The sequence below is a fragment of the Manis pentadactyla genome, chromosome 17 (assembly GCF_030020395.1).
Source record: "Manis pentadactyla isolate mManPen7 chromosome 17, mManPen7.hap1, whole genome shotgun sequence".
Lineage (NCBI taxonomy): Eukaryota > Metazoa > Chordata > Mammalia > Pholidota > Manidae > Manis > Manis pentadactyla.
In genome coordinates this window covers 14,789,245-14,811,141 of record NC_080035.1, presented here as the reverse complement: position 1 = coordinate 14,811,141, position 21,897 = coordinate 14,789,245, and the positions used below count along the sequence as shown (strand labels likewise).

Here is a 21,897-nt window from a genome sequence, read left to right as displayed (position 1 = left end):
GTAATGTTAAATTGTCTTCATAGCCCTATTTTCCCCCACCCTCTATACATATATCTCCATGTGTTGTAAAATACAATGAGAATAGTAAATGATGACACTGGGTTTCATTTATTTTCATTATCAGCTAATCATGAAGGCAGGATCCTGATAGTTTGTTAAAAATATTCAACAAAAGGTCAAGCACGTTTTTTTTTTTAAACAGCACTTTGCTCCTTAATTTATCCATTCCCTGAGCAATATGTACTAAATAGAATGTCCAGTTAAAATAATAATTAGTTTAAAACTAAAGTTTAATATATTTACAGGACTTTCTACAGCTTAATAAATATAATAGCTAAAATTTATTTACTCTTCATATGTGTCAGTATGGTAATTGCTTAAATGGCTTTATTTCACCTAGTTTTTTTTTTTAGCACTTCTAACATAGGTACTATTATCCCCATTTTATAGTTGAAGCTAAGGATTAGTGAGGTTAAGGACTTGCTGAAAGTTACTCTGCCTTTTAGGTGGTATAATTAATTTCTAAACATCTTACTGACTTCAGAGTTCTTTTTATTTCCCCAAATTTAAATAAACTACCTTTCTTTTTTTTAGCATTTTTAGGTTCACAGCAAAATTAAGTGGAAAGTACAGATTTCCTGTATACCTCTGTCCCCACACATGCACAGGCTTCCCCACATCACCATTTCCCTCTAGAGTGGTACATTTGTTACAGTCATTGAACCTATATTGACACGTCATTATCACCCATAGTCTGTAGTTTTTACACTTGGGTTCACTCTTGGTGTTGTACCTCTTCTAGGTTTTGACAAATATATCCAACATTATAGTGTCATACAGAGTAGTTTAACTGCCCTGAAGATTTTCTGTGCTGTGTTTGTTTCTCTCTGCCCTAATCCCTGGCGATCACTGATCCTTTTACTGTCTCTGGTTGTACCTTTTCCAGAATGTCATGTAGTTGGAATTCTGTAGTATGTAGCCTTTTCAGATTGGTTTCTTTCACTTAGTAATATTCATTTAAATTTCTTCCATGTCTTTTCACGAGTCTTTACTTTTAACTGCTATACTGTACTCTTGTTAATGTATAACAACTTACTGATTTCGTTTTTATTGTGAATAATACTAGTACCAATATTGTCTACAACACTATTTTTCATACTTTGGTAAACTGCAGATAAGTAGGTAGAATATGGATAAATTATTTAATATTCTGGTTTCTTTTTTTACCACCTATAATTGGTGGAAGCAAAGAAAATGATTATTTTTACATTTTGGTGTATTATTGCTATTTCTTGATGAAATCCTAATCTTCAGGTTTTTCTCTTTGCCTTTGTGTCGTAACATCAATAAGGAATGCAGTGATTAAAAAGATATGGTATTAAATAGACTAAATACATTAAAATAGATATGATGTAGTGAGATCAAGTCTCATTAAAAAACTCAGTGAGTTGCATCATAGCCACATTCATCCATAATTCGGGGGACATTAATTGAATATAAAGCCAGTGATCTGTACTGCTTATATGAACAGGTTATTTTAATTTTTTCAGTGAACTTTACAGGCCCACAGACCTTTGATATTTACATCTTTATGTCTTTCAGTCATTAACATATTGAGATCCTTTAAAGAAACTTATAAAATAGAGATTTTCACTTCATGAATATGCAATACTTACTTATCTTACATATTCTTCTAATAATAACCTTTGCCTGTGGTGGAGGCAGGTAACAAAGGGTTTTGGAATTTAAAAATATGCTGTTAAAACTAGGGTAAGCAGGGTAAAAATTGGACTAGCCAGAAATTAATTGTAGAGGAATGGGGCATGTTTATAGTTTTTAGTAGCAAACATTTATGTGTATTCGCTTTGTATCAAGCACTGTGATAACCACTGTAAGTAAATTATTTTGTTTGAATTTCACAAAAGCAGTTGATATTTTATAGGTAAGGATATGGTATTGAAAGTTTGTAGCCTGCTCAAGTCACAAGTTATACAGTAGCAAAACTGGTAATTACACCTAGTCTTATTCTAGAGAATGTGTAAATATATAAATAGTAAGATGATAGTTTATAATAACCACTAATTTTTTTATTTTATTTTTTTTATCTTGGGGATTTTTTATTAAGGTATGATTGATATACACTCTTATGAAGGTTTCACATGAAAAAACAATGTGGTTACTACATTTACCATATTATCAAGTCCCCACCCACACCCCAATGCAGTCACTGTCCATCAGTGCAGCAAGTTGCCAGAGATCCACTATGTGCCTTCTCTGTGATACACTGTTCTCCCCATGATCCCACACACCATGCGTACTAAACATAATACCCCTCAATCCCCCTTCTCCCTCCCTCCCCACCCGCCCCCCCACACCCCTCCCCTTTGTAACCACTAGTTCATTCTTGGAGTCTCTGAGTCTGTTGCCATTTTGTTCCTTCAGTTTTGCTTCATTGTAATAACCACTTTATTATCATGAAAGCTGACATAGTGTGACTGAAGACATTTCCAAGGGTGATTTGTTTGAAATAGATTCTTTGGGGAGTAGGCAATCTTAGGGATAGGAAGTTGAGATACATTCTATTTAGAGAATCTCCCTATCTTGGATTAGGTGTACTTTCCATCGTATCTGAGAGGTTTAAATACTCATTTCCTGTACCCACTTGTAGTTTGTGTAGCTTACTAAAAGGGAATTGAATTAAAAGTGATCAGCTTGTGAACATGTTTTGTGTGATTTCTTGCTGTGCTGTGGCTTTTAGTGTTTTTGTTCTACTGAGTTAACTCCAATTTTCGTGACCTGGAAAGGAAACCAAGAGAATTGAGTGGAGAATTGTTTAATAAGTGAGCTGATCAGAGAAAGTACATTCAAATCTTACAGTAGGAAGGTAGGGATATTTCATTAGAATTGTTTGCCAGTCTGTATAGGGAGTCTTTAGTTGTCTTAAAAGGTATATGAAAATGTGCGTAATGCAGATATTTTTATTAAGAACCTATATATCCTGTATGTGTATTCAAGGTGTAGGAGGGAACCAAAAATGAGTGTTGTCAGTGTAAATGAATGTTCATTTCTGAAGACATGCCCCAAAGGGAAACAGATACAGTTCTTTCGTAAAGATCTATTATATTAATAATGCTTAGTGAAATCACTGGGCTCAGAAAGGTATTTAATGTCTAATAAAAATGAATGTGACTTTAAACTTAATTTTAGGGGAAATGCTGTTGAAATTGGGAAGATTAAAAGAAGCCAGTGAAGTATTCAAAAACTTGATTGATCGGAATGCAGAAAATTGGTGTTATTATGAAGGCTTGGAAAAAGCTCTACAACTTAGTATGTAATGATTTTTTTCCTCTCCCTTCTCTTAACTAATGTTTGAAGTATAATAAAATATAAAGTTGTAATAATATTTGAGGATAAGTAGTTTTAGCAGTAGTGATCTTTTTTCCTTTCAAGAAAATTACAGGTTAAACATGGGAATGAAAATGAATTCAAATATTTATACTCGTGATAAATGCTTATAATTTAGATTCCTTGATCCATTAAAATGTTAGACTAACTAGAGGGAAGAAAATGAACATTCCCTTTTTTAGTAATGTTATAATAATTTAATATTTTTAAAGAATTAGTGGTCTGTTACCTCAACCTTCTAAACATAAGAATTGGGCAAAAGAAATTTTGCTCAGGGTATGTCCTATATAGCACAAGCATAAAATTATTCTCTTAATTTCAAAGTAGGCCAAATTGTATTAAACAAAATGTTATACATCGTATTTGAAATTAGATAACAGATCTTTTTCAGAAATCTAGAGCATTACTCCCCGTTTTCCCTAATATTTTCATAATTAGATGTTGTTAGTAGCAATTAAATTTTCCTAAAATGTTCTTACTCATGGATAAATACGTGGCTGAATTAATGATGAAACTATGCCTCAAGGGTGTTGAAATAGAATTTTTAAATTTAAAAAGCATAGTAAACAGGTGACTACGCATATTCATTTATAGTAGTTTGAGCTATGAGAAAAGTTTATTTGTTGTATCCTAGTCATTGTTATAAATTGACCCAGACTTTTCTCCTGCATTTAAAATTTAATATCACAAATTATTTTAAAATGTTTCCTTAATTGTTTGTAAGAAAACAAATTAAAATATTGATTCGATCAGTATTTTTTCTTTTAAAGGACAAAAGTCATATGTCTAAGGGTTGGAAATGTGAGATACCTATGATATTTCTTTAAATTACAAGTTACTGACATGCAGTTCATAATACAGATATTTCAGTGTTTTAGAAAAATGAATTTAAATTGTTCCATATGTCAGGATCCATGCTTACTTTAAATTTATTGTTTAAAAAACAATCTACTTTTATCTTTTTAGGTTCCTTAGGACCTTTTCCTCCCCTGTGGTTAGTTCTTGGGCTCTAGCTTGTAACTCAAATAGGGCATTGAGATGCACTGGTTTTGTCTTAATATTAATTTCATGACATTTATAAGAATTAATATCTGGGATAGTGGAGAAAATTTTTTTGTACTTACAGCTTGTCATTCTCTAAGATTAGGCATAAGCATAAGAACTACTTTTGTAAAATATGGAATATCCTTCATGTGAATTTTAGTGCAAGCATCCTTAATATTTAAAGACACCTCCAAATCATTAACAGAATTTTTCACACATCCCAGTTTTTAAAATCCAACCACACTGGGACTCCAGAACATATTACTGGGGGAAGGGAGTCTAAACAGAGTCAAACTTTACTTTTTAAAGTGCAGTATTTATAATCTTCATGACTTAACACTAGTTTTACTGTGAAGATACTTTGATTGCTAGCACCATGTGTTATTCTTAAAATAATTATATTTCTGTGGTCTGAATTAAAATCTACCTAAATCCTTAGAGTTTAAAAACAAGTTTGCTTTCTCTTAAAATCCTGCTATAGATTGTCTTATTGCTTATGTAAATAATGCAATGTGAGTGAGCTCTTCTTTGTAAGTTACTCAGGATATTATTTTAGAATTAATGAACTAGACCCAGACCCTACTCTACACATTGTTGCTCAGAGTAGCACGTAGTTTATACATAGGTCCTGTCTTCAGTGCTATAAAATTAGGTTGGTCTTGGGAGGGAAGATGCATTATCTGTTAGAAGTATACTTAACTAAAATTTGAGAGAAATAATTTCCCCTAAAACAGTCTGTACTAATGGGGCTCTTTAAAATGGAATTTCATTGAAGGTTTTAAGTGTAAAAGCTACCTTAGAAATTTAGTTAATCTTTTTAAGTATAAAATATTTGCATTTATGGTCCTAAAACCGTTGCTTCTTTAAGCCTAATCAGTAAGCACTATAGACTTTTGTGGGGGTATACATAGGCCTCACTGGATTGGAGAGTTTACGTAAGGTATATTTATAAAGGAACATTTTCTTTTTCGTGGGTCATGCACTAAGCAATGTATAGAGAAGCACAGTGTAGCTTGAGTCTGTTTCTAGTGTGTATATGATTTGAGTTGTATATCGAACCTGTTGTGATGAAAGAAGTTTTGGATTTCTGTGGAGATTGGGTGTAAAATGGTGATTTATTGACTATATTACTTCACTGTCACAAAGTTTTAAAGTCCATTCTTTAAAAAATTGAGAGCCGTTTTAATGTCAAAAATGCAGTCTTTATAACTATTTTTAAAGTTTATTAGCATTTTATCACAGATAAAAGTTTTGATGCTTTGAATCTCATGCATATTTACTGAAATAGGCACTTTAGAAGAGAGGCTTCAAATTTATGAAGACATTAGTAAGCAGCACCCCAGAGCAATTTCACCTAGAAGATTACCTTTGAATCTTGTCCCAGGTAATATGAGGCTATCTTTTGTAACTCTAATAATTATTTGTTGAAATCAGTCAACACCATTAACATTTTTAAAATTTGTTTCTGGTATAGAGTTTTACATCTACATCAGTTGTGGGGGTGGGAGTGATCAGTTATGTATTTATTATGTATGTATTAATAAATGTTGAGTGTAGAGCAGTATGTTGGTTTTAAGTATCAGAAGATATCTATATAAAATTATTTTTCTTACATGACTTTAAAAATAAACATCTTATTTAGAAGGGTAAATACCCTAGAATTGATGACATATTATATGTTAGGTATTGAAATTTAAGTAGTGAAAATTTTGCAGTTTTTAATCTTTTCTGAGCATAAATTTAAAGAGTTGTGAACTCATTCTGCCCAGCAGTGTTTAAGATGACAATATCATCATTACCTTCGAAGGCCCTCTTTCCTTAGATTTGACCACTTTTCTGAAATTTGCTTTTTATGGTGCCACTGTTTTTCTAGATCTTCATGTATTTTGTATCCCTAGAACTAAAAACAGAAAGAATCCTGCTTTTGTTTTATATAAATTGGAGCACTCTGGTATGTATTCTGATTTGCTTTTATTTGATGATAATGTATTCATGACCTTGATCCAGGTGTTTGCATGTAGCTGAACTTGCAGACTTTTGGACTGTAGAGGAGGTGTAGAGTATTAATGTCAGATAGTATCTTTGTTGATGATTTTATAGAAAATGTATCTTTTTCTTAAAGTTGACTTTATTTTTAGTTGAATGCTATAGATTATGAATTATTTATTGGGACTTTTGTCATGTTTTTTGGTACTTAAGACCCTAGAAAACTAATATAGCTTTGAAAATCTATTCTAGGCATGCAGTTGGGGGCAGTATATTTTCTAATGAATTCTCATTTACAATGGAAATAATCTGTTTTAGTAATTGGGTTTGTCTTTATCAAAAGATTCATTGGAACTGAATGTTTCTTGTTGACTGTCTTTAAAAATATATGAAGTACCTCTTAGAAATATATTGGTTTAAACAGTAGATTTGAATTTATTAAAAAAATCAGTTTTCCACTGTGCATTCCAGTTCCAGATAATACATAATATTCTTCTGATCTTCTCTTTTATTGTTTTGACTTGATGAAATACCAAGTGCAGGTTTCCCTAATGTTTTCCCTAAAACATGATGTCCAAGTGGATATTATTAGGCTTGGTTGGGAGGGTGCTAGTTTACTGAGATATTCTTCAGTCAAGTGAGTTTGGAAAACTCACTTGGTTAAATATAGCAACCAGGTTTCTACAGGACTTTTTAGAATTCTACTAAATATATTTTGATTTCCAAGATGGGGTGCAGATACTGTGCAGGGAGGAGTAATTCCTTAGTAAAAGTGCTTTATGGAAGATGGCTTTGGTTTGCATTTCTGTATTTTTTCCTTTGTTAAAAAATAACAGCTTTTAGAAATACAATTCATGTGTCATAAAATTCACTTTTTAAAGTAGGCAAAGTTGTGGTTTTAAAAAGTGTTTCAGTTCAATATTTTAGTATATTCATGGAATTGTGCAAGCATCATCAGTCTCTGGCTTCAGAAAGTTTTCATTACTGCAGAAAGAAACCTCATACTGATGAGCAGTCACTCCCTACCCTCGGTCAGTGCTCCTAGCACCAGGCAACCACTACCATACTTCCTACACCTATAGATTGCCTATTTTGCCTATTTTACATTTCATATAAATGGAGTCATACCATAGTGGCCTTTTGTGTGTGGCTTCTTTTTCTCTTTTTTTTTTAGTCTCAAGGTAATACTGTCTTATGTTTTACAGTGTGAATAGGAATATTCCTTTGGTTTGAAGCTTTCAAATGCATTCACATGCCTCTTAGTAAAAAAAAATGAAACTCATTTAACGTTAAGATTACAAACAAGACTTCTTAGTTCTGTTGTTCCTTTGTGGGACGTGGGGCTTTGTACTTACACTACCTAGATTTTTGTCAAATAATAAAAGTTTGCTGAGAACTCTCAGTACCTGATAGGAAATGTATTTTTACTGAAAGACATCTGGAAGCAACTATTCATTGTAAAGTGTGACTTAGGTTAAAGTGGAATCATTCTGGACCCTCTGGGACGTTCTCTCTTTGAAATGCTGAAAGGACTGTTTCACAAGATAGGTCTCAGTTGAGGGGTCTGATGGCATGGGCTTCAAGGTCAACAACACTGTGAGGTTCTAACATACGTGTATTTACAAGGCTCCAGTGTGCATATATAAAACTGTGCAAATACTCAGTTGTACCTGTGCAAAAGCTGAATACTTCATGAAGTTTTTTTTTACCTGTCTAGAAATATTTTTATGTGTAATGAGAAAGTCATCTCAGCATTATGAAAAGCAGTAAGATCTTTTTTAAGAAACCTAATGGAACTTGAGGATGAAAGGTGGAAGTTTTAAAAAAGCCTTCTCAGTTTTTAGATAAAAAGGCTTAAAACTACAGAGTACTGAACACAGCAGAAGTCCTGGGGAGATTCTCCCAACAGCCGAAAATGTTAAGTGCTGTAAAAATAATGAGGAATATAACTATTTTTCAAGTCACTGTTTAATTCATCATGTCCTATTAGTCTTTACTGGTCAAGGGGAGAGAAAGAAGGTTGTAATCCAGGGAGAATGGTAATCAAATTTTGCTCCATTACTTAATATTTTTGTTGGATCAATTATTTTTTATTAAGGTATAATTGACATATAATATTGTGTAAGTTGAAGTACAACTGTTGACTGGTACCTTTATATACTGTATTAGCATCTCCGTTAGGTCACATAACTCTTTTTTGTAGTGAGAACATGATTCATTATTTAGAATAAACTTTCAGCAAGTCAGAAATAGTCTAATCTTGCTGAATTTGTTAATTGTTTTAACAGTGGTTTGAGGCATTGGTTTTTATGTGAATCCATGCTACACATCTAGAGAAGAATTAACATAGCATCTGTGCAGTTGGATAACCTGTTTTGTAAGCTGTAATGCTAAACAGGCACATAATGATTGATGGTCTTTTTTGTTCTCCTAAAAGACTATGGGGGGAATACTAAAAATTATTTTTAAATAACTAAAAAGAAGAAAGATTATTTTTGTGAAAGTTTTTTTTTAGTGCCTGAAGAAAAAATTATGTGATTGATAAATATTTTGGGATTAATGTGTGACTGAGCAGTTGAGTAGCTGTGTGTAGGCTTCTCATTGAGAGAATACACTCATACAGTTCTAAATAAAAGGGTACTCAAGGATTTTGAGTTAAAAAGTCATTTTCCTGTCTCTGTCCCCTGGCCACCAGGTTACTTCTCTAGAAAAAGCTATTGTTAACAGTAGATGGTGTATTCTTCCAGAAATACTTGGGGTATATATCAGCAAAAATGTGTATGTGAAGTTTGTGTTCAGCTTTTTTTCTTCTCCCTTGTTACAAAAGACGTAGCATAGATTTCTGTGTATCTGGTTTTTCTTTTCATTTAACTCTGCGTTGAGTTCAGTCCTATGTTAGCATATACAGGGCTTCCTCATTTTTCTCATAGGTGCACACTAAATAACAGTTTAATGGGAGATGACGCTTTCAATATTACGGATAATTGAAAGTTGAGCATATTATCTTTTAAGTCCGATCTGCCAGTATGAACTGAAGAGACTAAGAAAGTTGACCAAAAAGAGTTCAGAACAGCCTGTGACAGAAGGTAAAATGCTCGTTTTTTTCAGTGGATGTTAGCAAATATGGGAAAGATTTTTAACTGTAGAAATACAGTAGCTGTCAGGTATTAAGGCATATAATGATAGACAACATTTGAGTGGCTGCTGTGTGCCAGACACCCTGCTTACTGCTGTATACTTACCATCTTGCTCTCATCTTAGATGGAGAAAGTGAAGTTTTTTTTTTTTTTTAAGTTCATGTAGTTTATTGTAAATAAATTAAGCCTATGTAAAGTTGATGATAAAATAATTCTCAAATTCCTAAGGGCAGATACTATCCAGCTCTATAAACTACATCATTGGACACCACATTACCTTTTCTGGAATAACCCCAAATCATGCCTGAATTGTTTTTGAAAATCCACAACTCTTTCTTATACTAGGATCTGTAATGCATTTTACTGTGTTAGGATGTTTATAAACACAACAGTTAAAACTATCAAGCCTATACCCTTTTAGCCTCTTAGTTCCAATTATAGCAGACATCTCATACATGGAGAAACCCATGGATTTGAGTACCTCTGATAATAGTGGTGAATCTCTTCAAACTAGTCATGTTTATTTTCCCAGAAGAGACATAAAAACCCAGTCTCTGTACTCACTCTTATATCTTTCAAATTATTTCCACAGCATGTACTCCTTGTTACATTCCTTGAAATAGTATTTCATCTACAAGTGCACTGCTTTGAGAAATGAAACCAGACATATTTGTATAGCTTGCTGCCACATTACAGGTGTCATTCCAGCAAATTCTTTTTTTTTTTTTTGTAGATAATTATTTTTTTATTGAAGGGTAGTTGACACACAGTATTACATTACATTAGTTTCAGGTGTACAACATAGTGATTCAACATTTATATACATGACACTTCTAGGTACCAGCTATCACCATACCAAGCTGTTACAATATCTTGACTATATTCATTACATCCCGGTTACTTATTATTTTACCATTGAAAGTGTATACTTTCTTTTTTTTTTTTTTTTTTTTTTTTTTTGTGAGGACATCTCTCATATTTATTGATCAAATGGTTGTTAACAACAATGAAATTCTGTATAGGGGACTCAATGCTCAATGCACAATCACTAATCCACCCCAAGCCTAATTTTCGTCAGTCTCCAATCTTCTGAGGCATAACAAACAAGTTCTTACATGGAGAACAAATTCTTACATAGGGAATAAGTTCTTACATGGTGAACAGTACAAGGGCAGCCATCACAGAAACCTTCGGTTTTGCTCATGCATTATGAACTATAAACAGTCAGTTCAAATATGAATACTCATTTGATTATTATACTTGATTTATCTGTGGATACCACATTTCTCTCTTTATTATTATTATTTTTAAAAAAATGCTGAAGTGGTAGGTAAATACAAGATAAAGGTAGAAAACATAGTTTAGTGTTGTAAGAGAGCAAATGTAGATGATCAAGTGTGTGCCTGTAGACTATGTATTAATCCAAGCTAGACATGGGCAATAAAACATCCACGTATGCAGAAGATTTCTCTCAGAACGGGGGGGTGAGGTTCTAAGCCTCACCTCTGTTGATCCCCAATTTCTCACCTGATGACCCCCCTGCGACTGTGCCTGTCTTAAGTTGTTCCTCCCTTGAGGAATCTTACCCATCTCTGGCTAACCAGTCATCTTCCATACAGGGAAATGTTAAGTTGGTAAGTGAGAGAGAAGCCTTATTGTTTGAAATGGTTAGCTTTTTATTTCTTTGCATATTTATGCCCTGTAGCTTCTATGCCCAGCATTTGTCTTGAGGTATCTTTACCACTTGGAAGAATTATGATACTCGGTAAATTTGATATGAGGCACGAATTCTATTTAAGGGTTGTAATTAGGAAGGAAGAAGAAAAAGAAGTAGCAGGCGGCGGAAAACCTGGGAAGATTGATTATTTCTTTGACATATCTTCTTGTAGAGTAACTTCAGCATGTATAGGTTTTAAGCTACTAATTAAATTGTGCACACACATTAACATAATAGGAGTATAGTTACATAACCAAAGCATACCTGTAATTACCAGCCATCTCCAGTGAAACCAACAAAACCAGTTAGGCACCTTAGGCATTTGTGAAAACTTATCTATGATATGGTGGATATTGTCCAACTGAACTTGAACAGTCTGAGAGAGATCAGACAAATTAAAACAACCCATTCCTGGGGAATGTTCACATCCCTTATGTTCTTTTAACAGTAAATAGTCTGTAGTTGTAAGATTTTGGAGCACTACAATTTGCACTTCTCCTAATTCTTGATTGAGTTCCAACAGTATAGATCCAGTCAAATTTGTTGTTTTACTGTATGCACAGGCCAGCTTAGATATCACCTTCCTCATTCCCATGGCAAGTCCAGGAACTGGTGGGATGAATGCATCTACAGCTGTAGCAGTGCGTGGATCTTTGTTGGGGTTTTTTGATGATCATCTTCTGGCATGAGTCTTCCAGAGAGTGCTGATGTTGGAAGTTCTCTTTCATATCGTATCTTAGTTCATTTTCGGGGTAGCCCAATTAGGCTTTGATCCTCTGTATAAACACAAACAGACCCTTTGCCTACACTTTTATATGCCCTTTATACTCTTGTGTAGAACTCATTGGAGGTTACCACACAGGAACTGCCCTTTTTTTTTTTTTTGGTATCAGTAATCTACACTTACATGACGAATATTATGTTTACTAGGCTCTCCCCTTTACCAGGTCCCCCCTATAAACCCCTTTACAGTCACTGTCCATCATCATAGCAAAATGTTGTAGAATCCCTACTTACCTCCTCTGTGTTGTACAGCCCTCCCTTTTCTCTTACCCCCCCATGCATGCTAATCTTAATACCCCCCTAAGTCCCCCCCCCCTTTATCCCTCCCTACCCACCCATCCTCCCCAGTGACTTTCCCTTTGGTACCTGTTAGTCCATTCTTGAGTTCTGTGATTCTGCTGCTGTTTTGTTCCTTCAGTTTTTCCTTTGTTCTTATATTCCACAGATGAGTGAAATCATTTGGTATTTCTTTCTCCGCTTGGCTTGTTTCACTGAGCATAATACCCTCCAGCTCCATCCATGTTGCTGCAAATGGTTGGATTTGCCCTTTTCTTATGGCTGAGTAGTATTCCATTGTGTATATGTACCAAATCTTCTTTATCCATTCATCTATCGATGGACATTTAGGTTGCTTCCAATTCTTGGCTATTGTAAATAGTGCTGCGATAAACATAGGGGTGCACTGATCTTTCTCATACTTGATTGCTGCATTCTTAGGGTCAATTCCTAGGAGTGCAATTCCTGGGTCAAATGGTAGGTCTGTTTTGAGCATTTTGATGTACCTCCATACTGCTTTCCACAATGGTTGAACTAACTTACATTCCCACCAGCAGTGTAGGAGGGTTCCCCTTTCTCCACAGCCTCGCCAACATTTGTTGTTGTTTGTCTTTTGGATGGCAGCCATCCTTACTGGTGTGAGGTGATACCTCATTGTAGTTTTAATTTGTATTTCTCTGATAATTAGTGATGTGAAGCATCTTTTCATGTGTCTGTTGGCCATCTGTATTTCTTTTTTGGAGAACTGTCTGTTCAGTTCCTCTGCCCATTTTTTAATTGGGTTATTTGTTTTTTGTTTGTTGAGGCGTGTGAGCTCTTTAAATATTCTGGACATCAAGCCTTTATCGGATTTGTCATTTTCAAATATATTCTCCCATACTGTAGGGTACCTTTTTGTTCTATTGATGGTGTGTTTTGCTGTACAGAAGCTTTTCAGCTTAATATAGTCCCACTTATTCATTTTTGCTGTTGTTTTCCTTGCCCGGGGAGATATGTTCAAGAAGAGGTCACTCATGTTTATGTCTAAGAGGTTTTTGCCTATGTTTTCTTCCAAGAGTTTAATGGTTTCATGACTTACATTCAGGTCTTTGATCCATTTTGAGTTTACTTTTGTATATGGGGTTAGACAATAGTCCAGTTTCATTCTCCTTCATGTAGCTGTCCAGTTTTGCCAGCACCATTTGTTGAAGAGACTGTCATTTCGCCATTGTATGTCCATGGCTCCTTTATCAAATATTAATTGACCATATATGTCTGGGTTAATGTCTGGATTCTCTAGTCTGTTCCATTGGTCTGTGGCTCTGCTCTTGTGCCAGTACCAAATTGTCTGGATTACAATGGCTTTATAGTAGAGCTTGAAGTTGGGGAGTGAGATCCCCCCTACTTTATTCTTCTTTCTCAGGATTGCTTTGGCTATTCGGGATCTTTGGTGTTTCCATATGAATTTTTGAATTATTTGTTCCAGTTCATTGAAGAATGTTGCTGGTAGTTTCATAGGGATTGCATCAAATATGTATATTGCTTTGGACAGGATGGCCATTTTGACGATGTTAATTCTTCCTAGCCACAAGCATGGGATGAGTTTCCATTTGTTAGTGACCCCTTTAATTTCTCTTAAGAGTGACTTGTAGTTTTCAGGGTATAGGTCATTCACTTCTTTGGTTAGGTTTATTCCTAGGTATTTTTTTCTTTTTGATGCAATTGTGAATGGAGTTGTTTTCCTGCTGTCTCTTTCTGTTGGTTCATTGTTAGTGTATAGGAAAGCCACAGATTTCTGTGTGTTGATTTTTTATCCTGCAACTTTGCTGTATTCCAATATCAGTTCTAGTAGTTTTGGGGTGGAGTCTTTAGGGTTTTTTATGTACAGTATCATGTCATCTGCAAATAGTGACAGTTTAACTTCTTCTTTACCAATCTGGATTCCTTGTATTTCTTTGTTTTGTCTGATTGCCGTGGCTAGGACCTCCAGTACTATGTTAAATAACAGTGGAGAGAGTGGGCATCCCTGTCTAGTTCCCGATCTCAGAGGAAATGCTTTCAGCTTCTCGCTGTTCAATATAATGTTGGCTGTCAGTTTATCATAGATGGCCTTTATTATGTTGAGGTACTTGCCCTCTATTCCCATTTTACTGAGAGTTTTTATCATGAATGGATGTTGAACTTTGTGTCAAATGCTTTTTCAGCATCTATGGAGATGATCATGTGGTTTTTGTCTTTCTTTTTGTTGACGTGGTGGATGATGTTGATGGACTTTCGAATGTTGTACCATCCTTGCATCCCTGGGATGAATCCCACTTGGTCATGGTGTATGATCCTTTTGATGTATTTTAGAATTCGGTTTGCTAATATTTTGTTGAGTATTTGTGCATCTACGTTCATCAGGGATATTGGTCTGTAGTTTTCTTTTTTGATGGGGTCTTTGCCTGGTTTTGGTATTAGGGTGATGTTAGCTTCATAGAATGAGTTTGGGAGTATCCCCTCCTTCTCTATTTTTTGGAAAACTCTAAGGGGAATGGGTATTATGTCTTCCCTGTATGTCTGATAAAATTCTGAGGTAAATCCATCTGGCCCGGGGGTTTTGTTCTTTGGTAGTTTTTTGATTACCGCTTCAATTTCATTGCTGGTAATTGGTCTGTTTAAATTTTCTGTTTCTTCCTGGGTCAATCGTGGAAGGTTGTATTTTTCTACGAAGTTGTCCATTTCTCCTAGGTTTCCCAGCTTGTTAGCATATAGGTTTTCATAGTATTCTCTAATAATTCTTTGTATTTCTGTGGGGTCCGTCGTGATTTTTCCTTTCTCGTTTCTGATACTGTTGATTTGTGTTGACTCTCTTTTCTTCTTAATAAGTCTATCTAGGGGCTTATCTATTTTGTTTATTTTCTCGAAGAACCAGCGCTTGGTTTCATTGATTTTTGCTATTGTTTTATTCTTCTCAATTTTATTTATTTCTTCTCTGATCTTTATTATGTCCCTCTTTCTGCTGACCTTAGGCCTCCTTTTTTCTTCTTTTTCCAATTTCGATAATTGTGACATTAGATCATTCATTTGGGATTTTTCTTCCTTTTTTTAATATGCTTGGATTGCTATATACTTTCCTCTTAAGACTGCTTTTGCTGCGTCCCACAGAAGTTGGGGCTTAGTGTTGTTGTTGTCATTTGTTTCCATGTATTACTGGATCTCCATTTTGATTTGGTCATTGATCCATTGATTGTTTAGGAGCGTGTTGTTAAGCCTCCATGTGTTTGTGAGCCTCTTTGCTCTCTTTGTACAGTTTATTTCTAGTTTTATGCCTTTGTGGTCTGAAAAGTTGGTGGGTAGGATTTCAATCTTTTGGAATTTTCTGAGGCTCTTTTTGTGGCCCAGTATGTGGTCTATTCTGGAGAATGTTCCATGTCCACTTGAGAGGAATGTATATCCTGTTGCTTTTGGATGTAGAGTTCTATAGATGTCTATTAGGTCCATCTGCTCTACTGTGTTGTTCAGTGCTTCCGTGTCCTTACTTATTTTCTGCCCAGTGGATCTAACCTTTGGGGTGAGTGGTGTGTTGAAGTCTCCTAGAATGAATGCATTGCAGTCTATATCCCCCTTTAGTTCTGTTAGTATTTTTTTCACATATGCTGGTGCTCCTGTGTTGGGTGCACATATATTTAGAATGGTTATATCCTCTTGTTGGACTGAGCCCTTTATCATTATGTAGTGTCCTTCTTTATCTCGTTACTTTCTTTGTTTTGAAGTCTATTTTGTCTGATATTAGTACTGCAACCCCTGCTTTCTTCTCTGTGTTGTTTGCTTGAAATATGTTTTTCCATCCCTTGACTTTTAGTCTGTACATGTCTTTGGGTTTGAGGTGAGTTTCTTGTAAGCAGCATATAGATGGGTCTTGCTTTTTTATCCATTCTGTTACTCTGTGTCTTTTGATTGGTGCATTGAGCCCATTAACATTTAGGGTGACTATTGAAAGATATGTACTTATTGTCATTGCAGGCTTTAAATTCGTGGTTACCAAAGGTTCAAGGTTAGCCTCTTTAGTATCTTACTGCCTAACTTAGCTCGCTTATTGAGCTGTTATATACACTGTCTGGAGATTCTTTTCTTCTCTCCCTTCTTGTTCCTCCTCCTCGATTCTTCATATGTTGGGTGTTTTGTGCTGTGCTCTTTCTAGGAGTGCTCCCATCTAGAGCAGTCCCTGTAAGCTGTTCTGTAGAGGTGGTTTGTGGAAAGCAAATTCCCTCAGCTTTTGTTTGTCTGGGAATTGTTTAATCCCAACGTCATATTTGAATGATAGTCGTGCTGGATACAGTATCCTTGGTTCAAGGCCCTTCTGTTTCATTGTATTAAATATATCATGCCATTCTCTTCTGGCCTGTAGGGTTTCTGTCGAGAAGTCTGATGTTAGCCTGATGGGTTTCCCTTTATAGGTGACCTTTTTCTCTCTAGCTGCCTTTAACACTCTTTCCTTGTCCTTGATCTTTGCCATTTTAATTATTATGTGTCTTGGTGTTGTCCTTCTTGGATCCTTTCTGTTGGGGGTTCTGTGTATTTCCGTGGTCTGTTCGATTATTTCCTCCCCCAGTTTGGGGAAGTTTTCAGCAATTATTTCTTCTAAGATACTTTCCATCTCTTTTCCTCTCTCTTCTTCTTCTGGAACCCCTATAATACGGATATTGTTCCTTTTGGATTGGTCACGCAGTTCTCTTAATATTGTTTCATTCCTGGAGATCCTTTTGTCTCTCTCTATGTCAGCTTCTATGCAATCCTGTTCTCTGGTTTCAATTCCATCAATGGCCTCTTGCATTCTATCCATTCTGCTTATAAACCCTTCCACAGTTTGTTTCATTTCTGTGATCTCCTTTCTGGCATCTGTGATCTCTCTCCGGACTTCATCCCATTTCTCTTGAGTATTTCTCTGCATCTCTGTCAGCATGTTTATGATTCTTATTTTGAATTCTTTTTCAGGAAGACTGGTTTGGTCTGTCTCCTTCTCTGGTGTTGTCTCTGTGATCTTTGTCTGCCTGTAGCTTTGCCTTTTCATGGTGATAGGAATAGTCTGTAGAGCTGGGACGAGTGACGGCTGGAAGGACTTCCCTTCTTGTTGGTTGTGGCCCTCCTCTCCTGGGAGAACAGCGACCTCTAGTGGCCTGTGTTGGGCAGCTGTGCGCAGACAGGTTTTCTGCTTCCTGCGCGGCTGCTATGGAGTTAATCTCCGCTGTTGCTGTGGGCGTGGCCTGGCTCGGGCAGCTGCTCCAAAATGGTGGAGTCGCGTTGGAGGGGGAGCGGCCTGGAGGCTATTTATCTCCGTAAGGGGCCTCCCTGCTCCCTGCAGCCCAGGGTTAGGGTGCCCAGAGATCCCCGGATTCCCTACCTCTGGATTAAGTGTCCCGCCCTGCCCCTTTAAGACTTCCAAAAAGCACCCGCCAAAACAAAACAACGCCCACAAAAAAAAAAAAAAAAATTTTTTTTTAATTAAAAAAAAAAAAGTGGCCGCTCGTTTTTCTTTATTCTCTTGCACCAGCCTCAGGCATCTGCTCACCGGTCTTGCTGCCCTGTTTCCCTAGTATTGGGGGCCCTATCCCTTTAAGACTTCCAAAAAGCACTCTCCATAACAAAACAGCAAAAAGAAAAAAAAAAGAAAAATTGGTCACGTGCTTTTCTTATGTCCTGCGGCGCCAGGCCACCGGTGCCTGCTCACTGTTCTTGCTGCCCTGTTTTCCTAGTATCCAGGGCCCTGCACTCTGGCCCGGATGGCGGGGGCTGGGTGTTCGGCAGTCCTGGGCTCCGTCTCCCTCCCGCTCTGCCTGCTCTTCTCCCGCCGGGAGCTGGGGGGAGGGGCGCTCGGCTCCCGCGGGGCCGGGGCTTGTATCTCACCCCCTTCGCGAGGCGCTGGGTTCTCTCAGGTGTGGATGCGGTCTGGATATTGTCCTGTGTCCTCTGGTCTTTATTCTAGGAAGGGTTGTCTTTGTTATATTTTCATAGATATATGTGGTTTTGGGAGGAGATTTCCGCTGCTCTACTCATGCCTCCGTCTTCTGCCCCAAAAGTGAAGTTTTTACTGGACAGATTATTTGTCAAAGATCACACACAAAGTGAGCAGAGGAATATGCAGTCCTCTAAGCAACAGCATCTCTTATTGTCCACCATAATATTTTTAACGTTTGCCTTACATCAGAGCAAGTGCTGGAAAGAGTTGATCTCTGAAGCTACTTCAGATTTTTAATGAAGTAATGATGTATATTTAACCCAGAGTGAAATCCCGTGTTGTCTTGGTCATCTGTGATTTTCAAAAGACCTGTGCTTTGCATGTGATCTAACAGGAGATTAGAGATTATCTGAAAACAGTCTTTGCAGCAGATGAGTTAAATGCCAAACCTATTTTTATATTAGATAAATTTTCCCCTCAATAAGATACAAATTTCTCTTACAAATTTTTATGACCTCTAATTATATTGAGTGTTCTTGTTTTGTTCAACACAGTCACAACAAATACAGACAACCACTTTGGTTTGTTAGGTTTTTTGTAGTGTTGAGATTCATAAAGAAATCCTTACAAGGTAATTTGAATTTTCAAAGTTTAGGTTAAACCATTCATGATATGTATGTACTTTTTTTTAATGAGTGGGCAAATCCATATCCTTATATATTAACCCTTGCTGTCAAAAAGGTTCATGTATCTGAGTTAAATAAAGGCTTTGTGTTGTACTTAAAAGTTTCTTCAATTTTTTTCTATTTTCACAAATTTTTTTGTAAGGGTTTATCAATAATAAAATAATTTATGTTGTGAACGTGTATTTATTTTAAATCTGATATTAGAATGCCCTGAGGCTCATTTTAATGTCTAACATACATATATTTTACTTATTGTCTATCTTATCCACTAGAATGTTAAAGTTCCACAGGGCAGGCTTTACAAAAACATTTTAATGACTGCTATGCTATATCTCCTATATCTGGAACAGTGCCTGGCACGTAGTGGGTGCTTGATAGATGATTGTGGAATGAATGAATGTTGAAGTAGATCGCTAGTTGATTTGGAAAACATCTGTAAATACCACAGTAGCATTTAGAAAGATGTTTTGACTGCTACTTGAATATAGTGCTGGTTACAAGAGAATCTTTTTAGAGTCTGCAGAGAGCTTTATGAGTTGTCTGCAGTTAGGACTGAGTGTGCTGGTCAGCAAGATCAGGAAAGATACTTGCTGTGGGGACTACATTTTGACAGTAACTTACTTTTTCTCTCTACTTTAAGCTGCACAATCATTATTTTACCTGTCTTTTGAAGTGTTCTTTGAAGTTATTCTGAACTTACATGTATGGAAAAATATAGTTTCCACCTAAGATATTTGTTTTGCTTTTTAGTGGTAAAGTTGGATAGGGGGATAATTGTTTCTGAGGGAGTTTTATTTTTCTTTATAAAATCATTTTGAGACCTGTTTACATCAATAACAAAGTACATTTTTGTTTCTAGGTGAAAAATTTAGAAAGCTAATGGATAAGTTCCTGAGAGCTAACTTCAGTAAAGGCTGCCCACCCTTATTTACCACTTTGAAATCTTTATTTCACAATGCAGAAAAGGTAAAACTTGATATTTCTTAATTTTGCTATAGCCTTTTTACTAACTTATTATAGAAAGATTTCCACATAAATATGTAGTAATTTGTTAATTTTCTCTATTCTAGTAATGTTATTCACCTTAGTCTAATAATAGATGAACTGAGAATATATGCATATGTTAGGAAAAGTACTATCAAAGTAAATGTCAGTCGTGAAATTTACTATAAAAGCATTAAGATTATAAAAGGTTGTTTTTAATGGGTATGCTTTTCACATGGGATTTTAAATTTGACATATTGTCACCAGAGGTCTATATTCAGTATTTCATGATTAATTATCTATTATTTTATAGTCTGTGGATTTTAAAAATCTGTTATGTGTGCTTTTAAATATAGAGCATGGATAATTGAATTACTGCACTAATAAAATGCATTTGGTCAGCAGAGTATTATTTTTAACTAAGGTTACATTTTAATAAGTAAGGGTAATTTTAGCTAGTTCTTGAATAAAGAGAATAGTACTTTTCTGCCATTAAAATGAGGAAATAGATACTTGGTCTTAAATTAGATAATTAGAAAGTTAAAAGTTAATAGCAAACAAGTTATAGTTACATTTCCAAGCAATGCTTCTTATTTATTGAGGTTTAAAATCTTGTGTCATTTTCTGTAGTCATATTTTTAAATTGTTTCTAGAGGATAGGAAAAGGTTTTATTAGAAATGCCAAAATATTTTTAGTCAAATCTCTATCACTTTGCTTCTTTAGCTTTGATCCATAATTATTTGTTAATGAACAATAAATGTGAATAATAAAACACTGAAACCAAGGACTGCGATAGGTAAACTGATAGGTATTTTCTTCCCCATGGCAGCAGCTTTCATGAACTAAAAGGGACAACTGAAAGTATCTAGTAGTACATCATTACTAAGAAGTATCATTTACATTTTAAAAAATCTTTACAATTCCTTAATGTCTGTAGTGTACTTTATTTGACTCTAACGGGAGTGCTGTCGATTTTGTGGTGAGTAGTGATTAATCTACATGGAAATGTGTAGCAGTGCCTGCACATGATTTCTTGGTTAGTTAAATTAACATTTGCCCAAATTCCTCTCTTACTCTTCTTGGCAAGGGTGACAGAAAAGAAAGGTATGGAAAATTGAGTTCAAGTCACTAGAACTTACACAGTGAGAAAAATTTTACAAGTATGGGAAATAATTTTGACCACATATTTGTGATTACTCATAAAAGCATTTTAAAGTTTGTATATTTTTAACCAGCATTGAGTCCCATTTTTAGCTAAGTGCTGTATTTAACTCTCAAGGGTTTCAAAGAGGTTAAGTCCAAGAAACAATTACAATTTTGTAAACTTCCAAGTCTTAAAGAATAATCCATGTCAGATAGTGTGAAAATAAAATAATCTTTTAAAGTTAGCTCAGGATATATTACAGTTGAAAAAAAAAGATTTTAAAATGTCTCCATTTAAAATTGTGAATATACAATTTAAGAGCATTTTTCGTATAATTCCTTTCAAGGTTTTTCCACGTGTGAACTCGTGATGTGTATATGGAGCTTTAGTAATAGCAATTTTGGCCATAAAATTTTGTTTTTCCTTTTCCTCCCAGCAGCTTCGTAAGCATTTAATGTGTTATTATATGATCTTCATTATCTTCCTTTTTAATGACTGCAGTCTTTTATTGAAATCATAACTCCATTGTTGAACTTCGGTTTTCCAATTTTCCACTGTTAAAAAAAAATATTCCAGATATATTTGTATACTAGCTTAATTTATACTAGCTCGTATACAATGTCTGATAGCATCTTCGATAGTTGCCATTGTGGGGTATGCTACTGACGTGTAATGGAGAGGGGCCAAGGGTTGTGCCGAACGTTCTGCATCGCCCAGGACAGCTTCGTAGAACAAAGAAGTCTGGTGTCAGTGTGCTGGGCTAGATGAGCCTTTGTTATGGGGGCTGTACCGTGCATTTAGCAATGTCCTCGGCCTC

At 35.5% G+C, this 21,897-nt stretch overlaps 1 protein-coding gene across 7 annotated transcripts in view; it reads left to right on the top strand.

Annotated features, from left to right (window-relative positions):
• NAA16 (N-alpha-acetyltransferase 16, NatA auxiliary subunit) overlaps window positions 1-21,897 on the top strand; it is a 77,089-nt gene that overhangs the window by 28,327 nt on the left and 26,865 nt on the right. For 5 of the 7 annotated variants that reach the window (XM_036932397.2, XM_036932396.2, XM_036932400.2 and 2 more), the window contains exons 7-9: window positions 3,208-3,327; window positions 5,738-5,833; window positions 19,811-19,917. In XM_036932397.2, coding sequence (XP_036788292.1) covers window positions 3,208-3,327; window positions 5,738-5,833; window positions 19,811-19,917 — 323 coding nt within the window. The remainder of the gene's footprint in view (window positions 1-3,207; window positions 3,328-5,737; window positions 5,834-19,810; window positions 19,918-21,897) is intronic. The other 2 variants (XM_036932398.2, XM_057494404.1) reach the window with 2 other exon arrangements.